The following is a 21,365-nucleotide window of genomic DNA, read 5'->3' as shown; positions in this document are numbered from 1 at the left end:
AATGTTTTTCATTGAGAGTTGGCTATACTTTTTGCTACATTTTTTAATTTTAATATATTTCTTTAATTTTTTCTTACTGTTCATTTTAAGGGATGGTACTGTATCATCACAAGCATAGACATAATATAAATATATTATGTCTATGATCACAAGTTAAGTCTAGGGTAGTAATGTCATTGCAAGGCACTGACAATTTCACGTTTGGAATAAGTTTCTTGAACAGGTCTTGTGTTTGACTGTAATTATGATAGTCTAGCTGGTCTTCAAGTTTCCAATAATTCCAAAACTCCATCGAAAGTTTCAGTAAAGCGTCTACCACTTTACTGAATCGACCAACTTGACTTCTTGACTGTATTGACTTTATACTTAGACTTTGACTAGACTTTAGAACTGACTGACCTGACAATAATGTAGAAAATTGTATTAAAGAATATTGTTTTCCCGCCATAATATGGCCATGGTTATAGCCGAAGTGCCATTATAAGAAGAAAAAAAGTACATGACCAGTGACATTGACATCGAACAACTAATAAAAAAGAAGAAGAAAAAGATAGAAAACAATGCGCATACTAACCTGTGATACTAACTGCACGTGTATAAAATTGTAAAATTAATTTTAGATTAAATTCTTTTGAAAACTATGCCTCCTTTCAGAAAAGGTTTGGCCAAGAGAAAAATTGAGGCTGAAGAAACAAGTAAAAATCAAGATGACGATGTAAGTGTTAAAATTATAAGGTGGACATTCGTCTAAAATGTTACATCCGAGTTTCTGCTTTTGTAATTTTAATGTCATTGGAACACATTACGAAGATCTAATGGGAGGTAAGATTACATTGTAATAAACTTTAGTTTTGCGTCTGTGTTGTAGGAGTCGAGCAGCTCGGACGCTGGCGAGGACCTGATGCCGGGTGAGATAGACGACGAGGGAGACGCCACAGATTCCGAGCAGGAGGACCAAGCGGCTTCAGACGTGGAGCAGGATGTATGTGTTTTTTAATGTGGCAAACCAGCACAAAAAATTTGGCAGAGAATTTTGTGAGACTTCAACACTTACATAAGTGATCTCCGTAAATGTTAATGTAGATTTATAAATGTAGAAGCATCTAAAAATGTTACAGGCATATTAATTGCTATGGTGGCCATGCTGAGAATATATTTCTGCATCCCTAATCCCTAGTTTTTGGGTCATGTGAAACTAAAAGCAAATCTAAAGTGTTATTTTCTTAAGTCAAGTGTGGCAAGCACTTGCACTGCTTTATGGTAATGCATAAAATCACTAAGCATGGGCCATTTGTTTTACATATTACTTATTTCTCTCAAATAACGAATGCAGTAGGTTTTTATTCTTTGTTTACTAGCTGCTTAATTATACAATAACATTACATTTTCAGGAGGTGCTTTTCAATGAGAGTGATGATTCAGTCATAGAAGAAGATGGTTCAGAGGAAGAAGCTGAGTCCTCAGTATGTATATTTTATATTAATAACAATTATTATAAGAAACCGTTTTCAGCAGTAAGACCATCTTTTATTTTACTACAAAATAAAGAATTTTCTATTATAAAATAAAATAAATAAAAATTGTTTTATTTCTGAGTAGATTTTAAGAAAATACTTTCAGAATGTTGATACTACGGTGACTACCACCGGTTCGGGAACTATCCCAGCGTAAGAAACTCGCAATTTAATTCTAATTATAATTTTTGTTCTTTGGTATCTTAAAATTGTACTATAATTATGATAGAACTTTTGTTCAACAATATTCTTGTTTTAATCAGGAATTGGAAGATTCAGAGGACGGAGACACAAGTGATGAAGGTGACAATGATGATGATGAAAGTGATGAGAAGGAATCAGAGGAGAGCAATGACAGTGGAGCAGAAACAGCCACTGCCACCCCACCAGTGTCCAGCGATGAGGCCAATAAAAAAGAAACAAAAAAGACAAAACAAAAAGTTAAAAAGAAAGAAAACAGTCAGAAGGAAACATCAAAAAGTATAGATTTATTGTCAAAGAAAATAAAAGAGGTAGCAACACTACCCGTACAACAGAAAGGTAACAGCTTATAGTTACTTTAGAACAATTAAATGTGCTAAAACTGAATATCCTATAAAAATGTAAAAGTGATGTTGGTTTGAGCTTTTAACACTTATGATTTTAAAGGTTTAACAAATTTATTCCCATAAAGATAACACCACTAATTCAGTTCTTCATCTGCACACATTTTTTAAATTCTAGTAAAACTTTTACAGGCTGCTCAATAGAATTGCCATAATCAATGTTAGAGGGTGATTAAAATATTTATATAGCAAAATTGTCTAGACCAGCACATTGGGACAGTCAATTGACAGTCGAGGCAGTAAACCTTGAATACTTATATGTTATGCTGTATTATGTTTATTTGTAAAATGGTGAAAGTTCCTAAATAAATGTAAAACAATTTTTTATGATGAACTTGTATCTTACAAAAACCGGCCAAGTGCGAGTCGGACTCGCGCACCGAGGGTTCCGACAGCTTAAAGGTATTATAGACCTGAGTATTTGGTATGAATTTCAATTTAATACCTCTACGCGTTTATGAGGAAATAGGTAGTAAGTTTAAAATTATTAAAAAAAAATATATTATGTGATGTAACTAAAAATTTATGGTTTTCGTAATTTTTCCTTTATCTATGCTATAAGACGTTGCTTCGTACCAAATTTCAAGATTCTGAGTTAACGGGAAGCACCCTGTAGGTTTTGATTCCCTTGCAAGTGTCGAAAATTTGCGGCATAAACGGCTGTATCTTTTGATTGCGTTGGCTTAGAAGTTTGATTTTTTCACAGCTTCAAGGGACAGTAGACCTGAGTAATTGATATAAATTTCAGCTTCATACCTCCACGCGTTCCTGAGAAAAAGGGTCTTGACAGACGGACAGACGGACAACAAAGTGATCCTATAAGGGTTCCGTTTTTTCCTTTTGACGTACGGAACCCTAAAAATAATATTTTTAATCTTAATCTATGTATGGTAGGAACTTATTTTAATCTATGTACGGTGGGAACATGAGTAACAGCCAGAGTAATTGCTGTTGATAGGCATTTGGATATTTGAAAAACTGGATAATTGATGTACACAAAGAAAAGCAGGTTTGGTGCATAATAATATTATAATATGCAGAAAATCAATGTTTATTAATTAAATTAAATAATTTAGAAATATAATAATATTCAGTTGCAGTCTGTATAACAGAGGGTCGGACAATCAAGTTTCTACCATAAGTGAACTAGCTGAATGACAGTCTGACCTCTCGATGCAGGACCTAAACTACAAGGGTTAGAAACTTGAAAATGTATTATGTTTTATGGTATTCCAGACGAGTACGAGTCAGGTGACACGTCGGACGAGGAGGACCGTCGGAACACGGTGGGCGACGTGCCGATGTGGTGGTACAACGAGTACCAGCACGTGGGCTACGACCTCGACGGCCGCAAGATCATCAAGCCGCCCCAGCGAGACCAGATCGACGAATTCCTCAAGTCAGTATAAGCACAACAGACATGGCTGAAGTGAATATCAGTATTAGAGAAATTGATAATCACCTAAAATATCACAATTACTTTGACTTGGTATAAACCAACGATATTACTTTAGTTTCAATCAATGTCTCTAATACACCACAAATCAAATCAAAATATTTTTTATTCAGAGTACTTTTTTTACAAAAATATTTCCGAACGTCGATACTAAGGTGGATACCACCAGTTCGGGAACTAACCCGGCGAGAAGACCCGGCGCAGCGTAAGAAACTCGCACGGGGACATCTTTTACTAAAAAGATGGAAAATTACAATTTAAAACATAAAAAGTGCACCAATGCTCTCGACGACCTCTGTGGCTCAGTGGTGAGCGCGTTGGTAGCTCAAGCCGGGGGTCGCGGGTTCGAATCCCGCCGACGGAACAAAAAGTTTTCAATGTTCCCGGGTCTGGATGTGTATTAAATATGTGTATGATATAATAAAAATCTTAAATATATGTATAGTATAAAAGTATTAAATATATTTCCGTTGTCTGTACCTGTAACACAAGTCCTTTAGGTACTTAGCACGGGGCCAGACTGACGTGGTGTGAAGCGTCCATAGATATTATTATTATTTTATTTTTTTTCGAAAGGGTCTAAGCTACTGGTCTGGTTAAGACCACGGCAGTTTAATCATGGCTATAACTAGTCTGTTGCTAGTTGGTTTGGAGATAAGCAATGAGGGGGCCTGGCCCCCTCCCCTAAAGTCACATGTGTGACATTCTAATCGGGCAATGTTGAGGAGAGCTATGAAAATAAGCTATTTTTATCTGACGTGGGGACACGGGTCCCCCCTGTTCTTAAGGGGTCCGACCCCTTTCTCACTCTCCGACGAGTGAGGCTGCACGCGCGCGGTAGCACAAACTAGCTGCGTACGAGTTATCGCGGTAGACGAGCTCAAGTTATTGTTATTGTATAAAAGAGGGCCGTCCCTCTCCCCTTCCGAGTCCGGTTGGGGTGACATACGCGTGTATGTTCTAATGTCAAAGTAATTGGAAGAGCTCTCTACGACAATGTCGCGGTCGCGGTCATGATTTAGATGTGTTCCTATGCTATCCGCATGCGAACTCGAACCCGGGATCGAGCTCGGCACCGGATTTTGGTCGGTCTGTCTGTTTGTCGTTCGGGTCGTGTTGAGTCCTCGGGGAAGGCTCCGGCGTCGTCCCCGGTGCAGTACTAACCACGCGGGTGAGTGTGATTTGTGTTTACGTAACTGCACACAGTACGTTACGTATTCTGTGATGGGGTCTACAGGGTCGGCTAAGATATGCTTAGGCCGTCTGAAGGGGTATCGGAATGTCCGTGCGTCATGTTCGTAGCCCACAGCCTTACGAATGAGCGGATTGGGATGTACTTTGCCTTTCTCAAAGAATCTCTCTGAGAGTTCTTTGATATAGGCTTTGATAGTGATAAGCTCGCAGTCTCTATGCAAGTCGATGTTTCGCATGTAACGGGGGGCACCTGTTGCCATGCGCAAAAAACGGTTTTGAACTCGTTGCAATTTGTTCATCTGATTGTCACTTATGTGTGCGAAAGAGACGCACGCATAAGTGAGTATCGTTCTTATACATGTTTTGTATAAGGTGAGCTTATGTCTTAAGAGTATACACCAGTGGCGAGAGAAATTGAAAATAGGTATTTGAAAATGTATTGCTGTCTCACCAATCTCAAGGCTCCCACCGCAGAGCGCGATAGAGACAACACGACAAAAGTTCTAATAAAAGAACAGAAAATCTTCGATTCGTTGTCCGCTGATTCCTTCTCCAAAACTTAACTGATTTAAGAGGATACCACAGCGGCTAGAGAAATGAAAAAAAAGTACGTGTAATATCTATAGCTGTCTCCATTACCTCAAGCCTATACCGCAGAACGCGATAGAGACAACTGCAAAAAATCCAGAAAATCAACGATTCGTTGTCCCCTGATTCCTTCTCCAAAACTTAACCGATTTAAGTACTTTTTTCATTAAAGATTAAAAAAAGGCTTGAGCTGTGTTCCTATGTTTTGCTTTTTTTGTATAATCTATCCAAATCTGTTTTCTGGACGTTTGAACACAGTGGAAAATCTGGCCATTTTTTTGGGTTTTTGAACGTTCATATCTTATTTAATAATTAAATTATGAAAAAAAAGAAAACATAGGGACATTGTATTAGTGGCCGTAGATATTCAGGAAAAAAATTATAACTCTACTAGCATTATCCAGGGAGGAAACAGGGGACAACGTTTGTATGGAAAAAATGGCGGTGTGGAATCCTCTTAAGTATTTTTTTCATTAAGAATTAAAGCAAGGCTTGAGCTGTGTCCCTATGTTTTATTTTTTTTTGTATATTTTAGCCAGTTTTGATTTCTGGGTGTTTGAACACAGAGGAAAATCATGCCATTTTTTTGGGTTTTTGGACGTTCTTATCTTTTTTAATAATAAAATTATGAAAAAAAAAAGAAAACATAGGGACATGCTAATAGTGGCCATAGATACTCAGGAAAAAAATCATAACTCTACCGGCATTATCCAGGGAGGAAACAGGGGACAGCGTTTGTATGGAAAAACGACGGTGTGGAGTCTAAAGCCTGAGAAAGGACATAGGCTACTTTTTACTGGAAAAAAGGGTTGTAAGGGGGTGAAAATGCGTAAATTTGTTCAAATTAAGTTAGTTCCAAAAATTCATAATAGATGGCGCCGTGCGTCTCAGTACATTGCGCTGACGATTGCTCAAAGTCTCAAACTCTTTCTATAAGAGGTGGTATCATCTTATATCCGCAATCCGCATTTCGATTTTTTTTCGATTTCTTTATTACGTTATAACTCAGTACTTTATCTATGCAGTGACGTAACCTTAAACCTATCAATGATAAATAGTTTATGGGTAAAGTTGTGTAATTGGGGGGCTAAATAAGCTTTAAAATTTGGCATAACATAGAAAGTTTAATTTAAAAAATGAAATGTTATGTGTTTTGATTTAAGGGATACCAGGTTTTTTTTTTATAAAAGCTTTTGACACCAATTTTGTTGACATCGCGCGCTATAAACTGAAGTCCACGCGGACGAAGTCGCGGGCAACAGCTAGTATGTAATAACGCGATATAGCAGCTGTTGCATTCAGATTTCAGCACATGTATTAAATGTAAGTCGGCACGAAACAAGTTTGATCCTGTTTAGGGTTCCGTACCCAAAGGGTAAAAACGGGACCCTATTACTGAGACTTCGATGTCTGTCCGTCTGTCTGTCTCCAGGCTGTATCTCAAGAACCGCTATAGCTAAATTTCTGAATTTTTTACAGATTTTGTATTTCTGGTGCCGCTATAACAACAAATACTAAAAACAAAATAAAATTAATATTTAAGGGTCGCTCCCATACAACAAAAGTGGTTTCTGGCTCGTAATCAATAATGGCAACCTGTAGACACTTGAAATTTTTACAAAATCCTCAATTATATGTATTATGTGTACTTTAATATTTGATAATAAAATTGAAAAAAAAAATTAAGGGGGGTTCCCATACAAAAAACACAATTTTTCCCCTACTTTCGCTCTAACCGTACGGAACCCTTCGTGCGCCAGTCCGACTCGCTTGGCCGATTTTTTAAGTTATTGCATACCATTTATCGCGGGCTTTGAGCGCGACGACCGAATCAAGAAATTTCGTTACGAAAAACACCTAAGATTCGTCTAACGTCATTTCAGTTCGGCGGACTTCAGCTCGGTGGGGCTCGGGGTGTCGGTTGTTTGCGTGCGACTAGACGTCTGACGTATGCAAGCGCGGATCCAGGGGGGGGGGTCATGGGGGTCATGACCCCCCCCCCCCCCCTTGGCTCGGTCCAGGTCCTAGTCGAACCACTAAGTAAATAATCAAAATTAAATTATAAGTTCTTGTGTCTTGACCCTGACTATGTGACCCTCCCCCTGGCGCCAAAGCTGGATCCGCCCTTGGACGTATGGAGATTATAATTGCACAAGTTGCTATGCGGTTTACCACGGCTGTCCTCTAGTGCCACACGTATTTTTATTCTGTTATATGGTTTTATGTAACAGGAAATGCGAGGACCCGGAGTTCTGGCGCACGGTGCGCGACCCGGCGACCGGCCAGGACGTCGTGCTGTCTACGGAGGACCTGAAGCTGATCGAGCGCCTGCGCAGCGGCCGCGCACCCACTGCTAATGAAGAGGAGTATGAACCTTGGGTGAGTTACGTTTGTTGTTTGCTACTAAAGGATCCATAAAGTACGCCACACAATTTTCATGATTTTTAGAATGTCACACCTCCCTTTATTTTAAGACAACCTCTGTCAAGGTATCGAGATATTATGTACAAATACCCTATAAATAGTATTTTTTGTCTACTAACTATAGTATATGTAGACAGTGAAATTTCCTATCAAAATAAGTAATAATAATTTTTATAAAGATATAAGTGGTTGATGATTTTTTCAAGTTTGAAAAATACAGTTTTAAGCCGAATTGAGCGTGAAAGGCGTAAACGCTCTTAAATCGAACAATTAGACGAACATAGACGGGCTGCATCTCAGCCGCGCGGGGGAGTCTATGCTTCCCGCGTATCAATTATTTGACTTAATTAATATCTAACATGATTTACTATCAATTTGCCAGGTGGAGTGGTTCTCCCGCGAGGTGCTGGCGACGCCGCTGCGGGCGTTCCCCGAGCACAAGCGGTCGTTCCTGCCGTCCCGCTCCGAGCAGCGGCAGGTCGCCCGCATCGTGCACGCGCTCAAGATGGGCTGGACCAAGACTAGGAAGGAGATCGCAGCCGAACGGCGCAAGCAGCGGGTCAGCGACACACAAACCTCGATCTATATGAGTTATCTTTTATAGGATCCCTGCTAAGTCTAGCCGACGACGTGTTCCCATCTTACTCACACACCCACACCTACTACTGACTGTCTTTTAAACTATTGCATATTAAAAAAACATTTAAATTACTTAATTATATAATTAAATTTAATTTTAATAATAAATTAGATTTAAATTACAAAACAGGCAGTTAAAAAAAAACTGCCTCTTTTGTAGAAATGAACTACATGTTTTTTTCAAATTTTTCTCTACACCAAAAATACATAATATTTAGAATGAGGTGAAATCATTACGTTGCGCCTTCTTTAATGATCTTTTTACATTCGCAAAATAATGAGATATTATATTTTATATGCATTCTATTGTAAATATCTTTTAACAAAGTATTAAAGGCATACCTACCTCATCAATTACTAAATAACGCTAATTTACTTCCTGAACATTACAGGAGCGTCATTTCTACGACCTGTGGGGTTCTACGGAGGGGGCGGAGCGTCGCGGCGCCCGCCACATCCCCGCCCCGCGCCGCCCCCCGCCCACACACGCCGAGAGCTACAACCCCCCGCCGGAGTACTTGCTCGATAAGAAGGAGGTATGTTCATGTTGTAGGGATTGATTTTTTTTAATTAGAGGGCAAACGAGCAAACGGGTCACCTGATGGAGAGCAACTACTGTCGTCGTTGGACACTCTCAACATTAGAATAGTTGCAGTTACGTTGACATCCTTTAAAATGGTAGTGATGTGATAGCTATGAAGTGAAGTGGGTTTTTACAAGAGCAATTGCTATGCTTACACATGTTAATGTAAAGACGCCATTGCGAGAGCAATAGTTATACTAAATACTAACTAACGCGACTAATGTTGTTTGCGTCTTCATGTTTTAAAAATGTTGCCCGATAAAATTTAGGACAAAGTGAAAACGAAATATAATATGTTACATAACCCCAGCTGACCCGATGAGCGTTATTAGGAGCTATTTCGGGTGAAAAAAAAATAGATATTGGCTGATTTTCAGACCTTCCTAATAACCACAGCTGTCTGGTGGTCAAACATTCGAGCGTGAGCCTTCGACGCGGATTGACGTACACAGTAAAATTTTATTGTTACTAACTACCTGTACACTATGAATAAGTGTGGAATTTGTAATAAAGCGGTCACGAAAAAATCGCCCGCAATAACTTGCAGCCGATGTGAAATTGCTGTTCATGAGAAGACGGAATGCAGTGGTCTAAACAACAAACAAAGAACCGCTCTTCGAGCAACTGAGACGCTCGAATGGGTGTGTAGCGCATGTCGCCTGTCGTCAACTCGAAGAACATCATTTCTATCAGCTCAAGGAGATGAGGACGAAGACGAAGATGAAGTTAATTCCGACACTATGCCTGGGGTTGATGTAAAGAAAATGCTGGATAATATAAGCAAAGAAGTTCATAAAATTGTAACGAAGGAGTTGGAGCAAATAATAAAATCAATGCAACATATAAGTGATAAATTTCATGAATACGAAGAACATATTTCTGCAACATCTGAAAAAATTAAAATACTAGAACGTAAACAAGTGGTACCAAAAAATCAATGCACCCACCTAGAAACAACAATGGCTTCTTTGGAACAACGTCTAGAATTGGGGGAACAGTCGGCGTTGGTAAACTGCATTGAAATTGCCGGAATACCAACCCAAAATGATGAGGATGTGAACAAACTGGTAAAAATAGTAGCTAACTTAGTACAAATGGGCACCGAGGATAAAACCCAAATACAAGGTGCGCGACGCCTACCCGCACGAAAAGGCAAAAATTGTGCTATTTTGGTGCATTTACATAACCAGGAACGAAAAACTCAATGGATAACCGCTGGCCGAATCGCAAAACTTACCGCTTCCTGTGTGCTACCTAACTTATCTGGAGAGATTGCAGCCGAACCCATCTACATCCGAGAAGCACTCACCCCACGTACCAAGTATATTTTGTCTAAGGCCAAACAAGATCTTAAGGAAACAAAGAAATTTAAATTTGTATGGTGCAAATATGGTAAAGTTTTTGCGAGGAAATCAGAATCAAACAAAACTGTGTGGATTAGGTGACAAGGACATAGAATCTCTTGCTTCCTAAATATTTTATCATATAATATTTTCTTAATTTAGTAACATTAATATCTAAAACTGCATATTTTTATGGATAGCCACTATTTATCTAGTAATTGTAACGAACTATTTAATTGCACTGATATTCTTAACTTTACTAAACAAACATGTAAGAAAAATTCTAATAACCTCATATGTATTCACACTAATATAAATTCCCTAACTAAACACTTTAGCGAATTAGAACAAATTGTTTTGTCCCAATGTAAGCCTCAAATAGATATTATTGTCATCACCGAAGCTAATGTTTCATGTAAAATAAGTCATTTGTTCCAATTAAAGGACTATACAATGCACACCCTACTTCAAAAAAACAAAAAAGGTGGAGGTATAGTGATTTACGTTCATAATAAACACAATCGCGATACTAGAATTTCATGTATTTATCGAATTAATTTATAGTTAAATAAATACTGAAATAATACACCACATTTGGAGGGTGGTCTGTACTACTATGTTATGCTTATTATCAACACTCAACAGATGAAGGAGTGGGACCGCCTAGCCGAAACACCATGGAAGCGCAAGTACACGTTCCTGCCGACCGCGCATACCTCCCTGCGCGCCGTGCCCGCGTACCCGCGGTATATCCGCGAGCGGTTTCTCCGCTGCCTCGACCTGTACCTCGCGCCGCGCGCCATCAAGATGCGGCTGACGATCAGCGCCGACGACCTGGTGCCCAACCTGCCCTCCCCGCGCGACCTGCAGCCCTTCCCCACGGCGGAGGCGCTCTGCCTGCGCGGACACACCGGCCTCGTCCGCGCCGTCGACTTCGACCCCACCGGACAGTACATAGTGTCTGCGAGCGACGACGGCACCGTCAAAGGTACGAGCGACATGTTGTAAATATCAAATGTTTTTTCTTAATTAGTCTATGCTGTCCCATTGCTGGGCAAAGGCCTACCCCACAGTCAAATCGTAGTAAATATATTTTTTTAATACAGCTCATTTGAATTAGAAAAGATACAATAGGGAAGATGCAGTCAAGTGTTTTTATTATGGCTTAAATTAAAAATTAAGACGGAAGGTTTGACGACCTCTGTGGCTCAGTTGGTGGGCTGTTGGTGACTCAAGCCGGGAGTCGCGGGTTCGAATCCCGCGACTCCCGGCTTGATCTACCAACAGCACGAAAAAAGTTTTCAAAGTTCCTGGGTCATGGATGTGTATTAAATATGTGTATCATATAATAAAAATCTTAAATATAATATGTATACATAGTATAAAAGTATTAAATACTTGCTGTTGCCCGCGACTTCGTCCGCGTTAGCATAGTAAATCACATCCCAAGTATTATTTATTGTACAAAAATATTCAATATACAGAATTGACTTTCCTACGATTTTATTATATAATATAGATGTTCCGCGCGGCTTCGCTTGCGTAATTTAGGAATTTCACGCAACCGTACATATTGCAGCAAAAATAGCCTATGTCCCTTCACGTGGTCTATTCTTCATGTTTGCCAAATAACATAAAAATTGCTCCAGTAGTTCATAATAATATAATAAGCAATTCCATATAATTTCCCCCGTTTTTTCCACATTTTCATCTATTTCTTCGCTCCTTTTAGTCCTAGCGTGATAAATATAGACTATAGCCTACCTCGATGAATGGGCTATCTAACACTGAATTTTTTTTTTAAATCGGACCAGTAGTTCTTGAGATTAGCGCGTTCAAATAAGCCCTTTCATATAATTTCCCACGTTTTTTCCACATTTTCCTCTATTTCTTAGTTCCTATTAGTCTTAGCGTGATAAAATATAGCCTATAGCCTTCCTCGATAAATGGGCTATCCAACAGTAAAATAATTTTTCAAATCGGACCAGTAGTTCCTGAGATTAGCGCGTTCAAACAAACAAATAAACTCTTGCCAATTATAATATTAGTATAGATATTTCCGTTGTCTGGTACCCGTAACACAAATCCTTCAGGTACTTAGCACGGGGCCAGACTGACGTGGGGCGTCCATAGACATTATATTATTATTATATTAATTTCACTTATCTAATAAGTCAAAAACAAAATTTAAATACATAGAATTCTTTGGTTAAAAAACAAAAAAAAATTTTATTTCTTTATTTAGAAGTATTGCCACTTTGATTTCAAAAAAAAATTCCGATCCTTGTTTTTTCAAATTCATGTTTTTATTATCAATCAAAATTAATTGAGAAGAAAACATTACAATGCAACTTCTTTTATGTTCTTTTTCATTGTACGTGTGATATAATGAGTTATATTTTATAGTCTTCACAAGTGACTTACAATTTTGAAAAAGGAAAATATGCTCACAAAAATATATTTATATACTAGATGTCCCGCGCGGCTTCGCCCGCGTAAATTAGAAATTTTACAGAATCCGTAGGTACATTTTCCCATAAAAAATATTTCCCCCGTTTTTCCCACATTTTCCTGAGTTTCTTCTGTCGTATTAGTCTTAGAGTAATAATATAATATAACCTTCTCGATAAATGATGAGTCTTACTCGATAAATGATCTATCTATCACTGAGATAAGTTTTTAAATCGGACCTGTAGTTTCTGAGATTGACGCGTTCAAGCAAACATACTCTTCAGGTTTATAATATTAGGTAGATATAGATTTTTTTTAATTATCGCTTGACAAACTCGAGTCTCGATCTAAAAGACTATGAAATGGTATAATATGGTAGTGATGATGATGATGATGATGATGAAGAATGTAATTTGCATAGTAGCATATTATGCTTTCTGTTCTTAAAACAACGCCGAAACTCCCAAACTTGTATCTATAAAGAATCGGGGATTCTCTCAGCACCTTCCGAACCACGGTATACCAGGTATATCTCGGTGCAAAATCTTACTTGTTGGTAGCATATGCTTAGAATACTTCTCACGAAACCGAAGTCACCATATGTTTCCCTATAAGTTTTGAGGAGTTCCCTCGATTACTTATGGATCCTTCATCAGATCACCACTTTTCTGAATATAATACCAAATTGGGATGATACCCTATATACCAAAAGAAAAATTTTGAAAATCGGTTAACAAACGGCGGAGTAATCGTTGAATATAAGAAAACGAACATAACACCTCCCCCATTTTGAAAGTCAGTTAAAATTGTAGCCTATGTGTTATTTATTTAATATTTTAATCAGCACATGAATTGAATAACAAAATTTTTTTCAAATTAATCGTAGCACCATCTGTCAGGACAAACTAAAATTGAAATAGAATAATATTGAATGCGATGATAGAGCCGTCCGCCGGATCTAATGTAAAACATTCAAAAATCAACAACTCCTTATAAATAAGAAATTAATTGAAAAAACATTTTCCAGTAGACCAAACTGTAAATCTAAACCATTCTCGAATCTCCACGAACACACACAAAAAATTTCATCAAAATTGGTCCAGTCGTTTAGGAGGAGTTCAGTCACATACACACGCACACAAGAAATATATATATTAAGACTAGATGTCCCGCGCGGCTTCGCCCGCGTAAATTAGAAATTTTACAGAATCCGTAGGTACATTTTCCCATAAAAAATATTTCCCCCGTTTTTCCCACATTTTCCTGAGTTTCTTCTGTCGTATTAGTCTTAGAGTAATAATATAATATAACCTTCTCGACAAATGATGAGTCTTACTCGATAAATGATCTATCTAACACTGAGATAAGTTTTTAAATCGGACCTGTAGTTTCTGAGATTGACGCGTTCAAGCAAACATACTCTTCAGGTTTATTAATGATTAAACGAACTTACTTGTACGTGAAGTTCTATCATAATTATACGAAGTGTTTCGTCCGAAGAGATTAGTATCTAAATATTATTTTCTAAAACACAATGTAGTATCGCGTTAAGTGATACCACCTCGCACTATAGTTGAAAGCTGCTGTCAACACCAAAAAAAAAAAAAAAAAAATTATCCCCCACTCCAAACTCAACTTTCCCCAGATTGGAGGCCCGGCTTCATTTAGTTGAGATAAACGATTATTGTGATATTTCTTATACTCATGTAAGGGCTGTATTGGGTGGGTGGGTATCACTAATCTCTTCGGACGAAACACTTCGTATAATTATGATAGAACTTCACGTACAAGTAAGTTCGTTTAATCATTAATTATACTCGTGTTTCGTCCTCAAGATTAGTATCTAAATATTATTTTCTAAAACACAATGTAGATGTTTAGAGTAAGAAATATCACACACAGGTATTTATAAAAATCCTTTAATATGAGTACACAACTTAATTAAAATATTACAATCAGAAATAGAAAATTCTAAGAGCTAATTATAACAACTTCTTATACTTTAAGTTCAAATTAAAGTTAGATATTATAAATTTTATTTAATCAGTGAACACAAAGACTTAGCTAGAGCAACATTATGGTTCTCTACTATTGGTCTGTCATAGAATTTAGCGAAGGTAGTGGAATTGCCGCTCCATCCTGCAGTTTGCCTGATGGCATCGAGATTAACACCTAGCTTTTTTGCCATCGAGGTAAAAGCATGGCGAGTGCTATGTGATGAGAAGATAGATACGTCAATTCCACTATCTTTCAAAGTTGATTTTATCCAGCGGCTAATAGTTTGGCTGGAAACCGTTTTGTGAGGTTTGCGAATACTAATAAACAGTTCTTTTGACTTTCTCAGATCTTTTGTTTTCTCTATATAGACTTTAAGAGTGTCAGCTGGACAAATTTCGGGGTGTTCATCAAAAAACGGTAAATACAAAATCGGTTGCTTTGTACCTATTTTAGAAGACTTTATAAAATCACATATTTTTATAATTACTTGATTATTAGAAATCACAATTTCATCTACTTTTATTTTAGAGATAGTTTGTACTCTGTGGGCGGTTACTAGAGCAAGCAATGTGACACATTTTTTAGATAATTGGTCTAAGGATAAATTTTGATTAGGAAACCATGAAGCTAAATAATTAATCACCACACTAACGTCCCATGTATAATTGTAACGAGGCAATGGTGGTTTTAATTTATAAACACCTTTACAAAATCTAGAGACCCTATCGTCGGCTGATAAATTTTGGATAACTAATGACAAAGCGGACCGATAACTATTAATAGTTCCATACTGCCCCCCATCATTATAAACTTCCGTGAGGAATTTTAATATCACCGGGATAGACGGTTGGTAAACATCAACAGAGTTAATATGACAAAATGCATACCACTTTTTAAAACAAACGTCATATTGTTTGAGTGTATTTTCCGACAGGGAAGCTATCATTATCTCTATTGCGGATTGTGGGATACCTCTTTGCAGCATCGCCTTCCCGATAAAATTCCTGCAACCAGGGTAAGGTGGTTGTGTATGTTTCTGGAATTAGGTATAATAAAATTATTAGAATCTATTCTCACTAATTTTGATGTCAACAATTGTGTAAACATGGGGTACCAGGGCTGTGTAGGCCAATCCGGTACAACTATGATCCCTTTTGCCCTATCTGTAACAATTTTTCTCAATACTTTAAGAACCATTGCTACAGGGGGAAAGGCGTAAAAATTTAGTTTAGACCAATCCAAGGTAAAGGCATCAATAGCAAAGGCGTCTGGATCTCTATGCCAAGAGACGAACTTACTACACTTTTTGTTAATTCGAGTAGCAAATAAATCAATTTGGGGAAAAAATGAAAGTGTGTTCACCAACGTTGTATAACTATCCACCGATAGTTCCCATTCTACATCTGGATGAATTCGTCTAGATTCTTTATCGGCTATAGTATTTTCACTCGATTTGATATAAGAAGCGAACACAAATATTTTACGGTTTTCACACCACTGCCATATGTCCTTGGCGACTCTAGAAAGGTGAGGGTATTGTATACCGCCCATACGGTTTATATAACTGACTGCTGTGATATTATCGATACGCATTAATACCTGACAGTTCCTGTACTCTTTAGCAAAAATTTTAAGGGAATAAAGTGCAGCCAAAAGTTCAAGATGATTAATATGTAGGTTTAGCTCTGTAGTAGACCACCGACCGTTAGCCGTTTGGCCCTCACAACACCCGCCCCACCCCGTTGTTGAGGCGTCAGAGAATATTTCCAGACGATATTGATCATCTTTGATTTTATGAGAAGAATGATCGATATTATTAATCCACCAATTTATGTCCGGCAATAATGAATTGGGCAGGTACATAACTTTGTCGTAATCTTCGTTATTTTTTAGATTAAGGTACTTACATCTTTCGAGTTCTTTGGTATATAACCAGCCATATTCTATTGCCGGACATGCAGAAACTAACAAACCTATAAGTTTAGCTAACGTCCTTATTTTAAAACGGCTTAATTTTTTTATTTTAATAAGTTCAGATTTAATTCGTATTCTTTTCTCTAGTGGTAGACTTAAGGACCATTTACTGGTATCAATAATATAACCTAAGTACTTTACAGATGTTGATGGCTGTATCACACTTTTTTCGTTATTTATGATAAATCCTAAGTGTCTTAATAATTTTTGAGTAATATCTACATTTTTGACACATTCTTCATAAGTACCCCCAATTAAAATTAAATCATCCAAGTACATAGAAGATAACAAACCGCACGATCGTAAGAATTTAACAACTGGTTTCATAATTTTGGTAAAAATATATGGAGCTGTACATAAGCCAAACGGTAAAACATTGAATTCATATAATTCATGACCAACAGAAAATCTAAGATATTTTCGTGAATCGGGATGAATATTAATTAAAAAATAGGCATCTTTTAAATCGAGGGTAGCTAAATAACAATTTCTTGAGATTAATTTTAAAACTGTGCGGATATCCTCCAACTTAAAATGACGGGTATTTATGAAAGTGTTCAAATTCTTTAAATTTAAAATGAATCTCATTTTCCCATTAGGCTTAGGTATTAAAAAGACACGGGATACAAATTGTTCTTGACAAGGTTCACAACGAGAAATAGCACCTATTAACAGTAAACTATCAACGGCTTCTCGTAATTCTATTGAAGGCGAATTAAAAACTTGTACACTATTTTGATAAACTGGTTCGTTAAATTTGATTTGATATCCTTTAATGCAGGACAATACGGACCGATCAGATGTAATGAGCGTCCATTGCTTATAAAATCGAGCAAGTCTGCCCGCGTAACGTACCTCGTCTATTGGCGGCGGCTCTGTTTGGAGTGCCGCGAGAATGTTTGAGCAGCTTGCCTCGGAGGTGGAGCCCTCGGAGCGGCAGACTGTTGATGCCGCGGTGCTTGGCCCGTCGGCTGTCTGCGAGCCGAGGTCCCCGTCTTCCAGTTTAAATTATGCCTTGTCGGTGCAGGTTTTATCTGTTTTTGTTGTTCTGCCTTCAGGTCCGAACTAGACTTCGAAACTGCTTTAGCAGTTTTTAACGTTTCGGCTAAATTTTCGCCAAATAAATAACTGTCAATCTTTGTCAAATCTAGGTGGTCTTTTAAATTCTTTTTAACGAAGTTTAAGGCTAGATTTCGCCTAGCAGTCGATTGAGAATGCTGTATGTCGCATAATAAGCGACCCAGGTCCATTAAATCCCGCATTAAAGCGTTGTTATCGCACTTATTAATTAAGATATTGGACATTATAGATCCTAACGACGAAATAGCTGCCGCCATCTGGTTTTGTCTGTATTCGATGGCTTTGTCGCGTTTGACCACTGAATCCGATAGGGCTGCTTTAATTTCAGCATTAAGACGTGGCGCTGCAATGTTAGTGCAATTGCCTGGGACCTTATGTTTCTCAATTAGAAGTTTTCGGTTATTTTTGTCCAAACCGGAAGTACAAATGTGTGTAAATCTGGATGCAATTTCTTTATGTATTTCAGGCCCGTAGGTGACGGCCGTTGACGGGTCCTCACCTAAAATCTCGATTAACTCGTTTTGTGGCCTTTCATCATTTGAAGCAACGTTTTCGGTCACGGGAACAACATCCGTTGAAGTTCCCGGACAGGGCTGTTCCGGTACATCCGGAACAGCGTTTTCGATCGGAAAAGAGTTATTTATTTCCGCTGGTATATTGCCTTCCGTTTCTGGAATACAAGGAATAAAAATCTCTTGTATAATTCTACATCTATATAGCCCATGCGACTATTCTGATGCAAAATATTAATAACCGTTAACCCACTACATCTATATAGTCCTGATGACTATTCTGATGCAAGGAATTGGTTATAGCAATGATTTTTAAATTTTTATTTTTAAATGACTTACCGTTAAGATTTTCCGGTGCGATTCCAATTGAAGCTATCGATGAATTTGAAGAACTACTTGACGAACTGGAGCTGGATATTGATCTTCTATTGTAATAGCGATCACGTTTTATTTCTTTTTCTAATTTTCTCAACTTTTTAACTATATAATCGAGACTATTATCATCACTTTGCCTTTTAGACATTTTTTATTATTTTATATTAAATTTTAATTTAATTTAAACGTGAAACCAAATGAGATGCGAAGTGGTTGAGCACTAAAATGCGAATGAAGCCGGGCCTCCAATCTGGGGAAAGTTGAGTTTGGAGTGGGGGATAATTTTTTTTTTTTTTTTTTGGTGTTGACAGCAGCTTTCAACTATAGTGCGAGGTGGTATCACTTAACGCGATACTACATTGTGTTTTAGAAAATAATATTTAGATACTAATCTTGAGGACGAAACACGAGTATAATAATATTAGGTAGATATAGATTTTTTTTAATTATCGCTTGACAAACTCGAGTCTCGATCTAAAAGACTATGAAATGGTATAATATGGTAGTGATAATGATGATGATGATGATGAAGAATGTAATTTGCATAGTAGCATATGCTTTCTGTTCTTAAAACAACGCCGAAACTCCCAAACTTGTATCTATAAAGAATCAGGAATTCTCTCAGCACCTTCCGAACCACGGTATACCAGGTATATCTCGGTGCAAAATCTTACTTGTTGGTAGCATATGCTTAGAATACTTCTCACGAAACCGAAGTCACCATATGTTTCCCTATAAGTTTTGAGGAGTTCCCTCGATTACTTATGGATCCTTCATCAGATCACCACTTTTCTGAATATAATACCAAATTGGGATGATACCCTATATACCAAAAGAAAAATTTTGAAAATCGGTTAACAAACGGCGGAGTAATCGTTGAATATAAGAAAACGAACATAACACCTCCCCCATTTTGAAAATCGGTTAAAATTGTAGCCTATGTGTTATTTATTTAATATTTTAATCAGCACATGAATTGAATAACAAATTTTTTTACAAATTAATCGTAGCACCATCTGTCAGGACAAACTAAAATTGAAATAGAATAATATTGAATGCGATGATAGAGCCGTCCGCCGGATCTAATGTAAAACATTCCAAAATCAACAACTCCTTATAAATAAGAAATTAATTGAAAAAACATTTTCCAGTAGACCAAACTGTAAATCTAAACCATTCTCGAATCTCCACGAACACACACAAAAAATTTCATCAAAATTGGTCCAGTCGTTTAGGAGGAGTTCAGTCACATACACACGCACACAAGAAATATATATATTAAGATTACCTCTGAGATTGGACCTCTGTTAACGTGTCGCATATATATGTATCAGTGTGGGAGACGAGCACGGGGCGGTGCCTGCGCACGCTGGAGGTGGGCGGGGCGGTGGCGGGCGTGGCGTGGACGCCCGCGCGCGGCCTCAGCCTGCTCGCCGCCGCCGTCGGCCCGCGCCTGCTGCTGCTCAACCCCGGCGAACGCATCGGCGCGCACCGCGTCGCCGCCCGCACCGACGAGCTACTGCGCGAGCCGCCGCCGCAGCGCGACGTCACCATGGACGAGCGCACCGCCGCCGCCGTCACGTGGGAGGACAGCGACCCGGCCCAGTGGGCGCGCGGCGTGCGCCTCGCCGTCGCGCACTTCCGCCCCGTGCGCACGGTGGCGTGGCACGCGCGCGGCGACTACCTGTGCGTCACGCTGGCGGACGGCGGCGCGCGCGCGGTCGTCGTGCACCAGCTGTCGCGCCGCCGCTCGCAGCTGCCGTTCCGGCGGGCGAAGGGGCTGGTGCAGGCGGCGGTGTTCCACCCGTCGCGGCCGCAGCTGCTGGTGGCGACACAGCGCGCGGTGCGCGTGTACGACCTGGTGCGGCAGGAGCTGGTGCGCACGCTACGGCCGGGCGCGCAGTGGGTGAGCTCGCTGGCGGTGCACCCGGGCGGCGACCACGTGCTGGTGGGCTCGTACGACCGCAAGTGCGCGTGGTTCGACCTGGAGCTGTCGTCGGCGCCGTACCGCACGCTGCGGCTGCACGGCGGCGCGGTGCGCGCGGTGGCCTTCCACCCCCGGTACCCGCTGTTCGCGAGCGGTGGCGACGACGCGCGGCTGGTGGTGTCGCACGGCATGGTCTACAACGACCTGCTGCAGAACCCGCTGCTGGTGCCGCTGCGCCAGCTGCCGGGCCCCGAGCGCCGCGACGACCTGTGCGCGCTCGACCTGCGCTGGCACCCCACGCAGCCCTGGCTCGCGGCCGCCGGCGCCGACGCCACTATCCGCCTCTACACGTAATAAACTCTACCGACCGACGTATTTGTTTATCTTTACCCAATCCCCTTACATAATATTGCTCGTTACAATATTATGGTCGCAGCGATTTGTTTTAAGGTGAGATCACACGACGCGACGCGACACTTTCCATTCCACAGCCGCGTAGTGCAGCTCACTTATATTCACAGAATACAAAGTAGGTACTACGGAGCTCATATTCGTATCGGGCGGGACGTGTCGCTTTAACGCGGACTCGTCTTTAATATTGTAATCAATACAGAATTATTGTTAGAAAGATGATAATAACACTTCTAAACTTGTCCCGGACTCTATATCAAAACGTGAAAAAGACATGGAGTCCAGAGTATA

General features: G+C 39.3%; 1 protein-coding gene across 1 annotated transcript; it reads left to right on the top strand.

Moving 5' to 3' along the window:
- Positions 1 to 558: 558 nt before the first annotated feature.
- LOC121734587 (ribosome biogenesis protein BOP1 homolog) lies at positions 559 to 21,034 on the top strand. Its single transcript, XM_042125167.1, has 10 exons — positions 559 to 715; positions 869 to 982; positions 1,392 to 1,463; positions 1,778 to 2,054; positions 3,356 to 3,518; positions 7,589 to 7,736; positions 8,164 to 8,340; positions 8,813 to 8,956; positions 10,992 to 11,334; positions 20,071 to 21,034. Exons 1-10 carry the CDS (start codon positions 641 to 643, stop codon positions 21,015 to 21,017), a joined length of 2,460 nt encoding a protein of 819 aa, XP_041981101.1. The 5' UTR covers positions 559 to 640; the 3' UTR covers positions 21,018 to 21,034.
- Positions 21,035 to 21,365: the final 331 nt, after the last annotated feature.

This window comes from Aricia agestis, chromosome 16 (genome assembly GCF_905147365.1).
Source record: "Aricia agestis chromosome 16, ilAriAges1.1, whole genome shotgun sequence".
Taxonomy (NCBI): domain Eukaryota; kingdom Metazoa; phylum Arthropoda; class Insecta; order Lepidoptera; family Lycaenidae; genus Aricia; species Aricia agestis.
The sequence above is the reverse complement of the archived record's forward strand: the minus strand, read 5'-3'. Positions and strand labels throughout refer to the sequence as shown.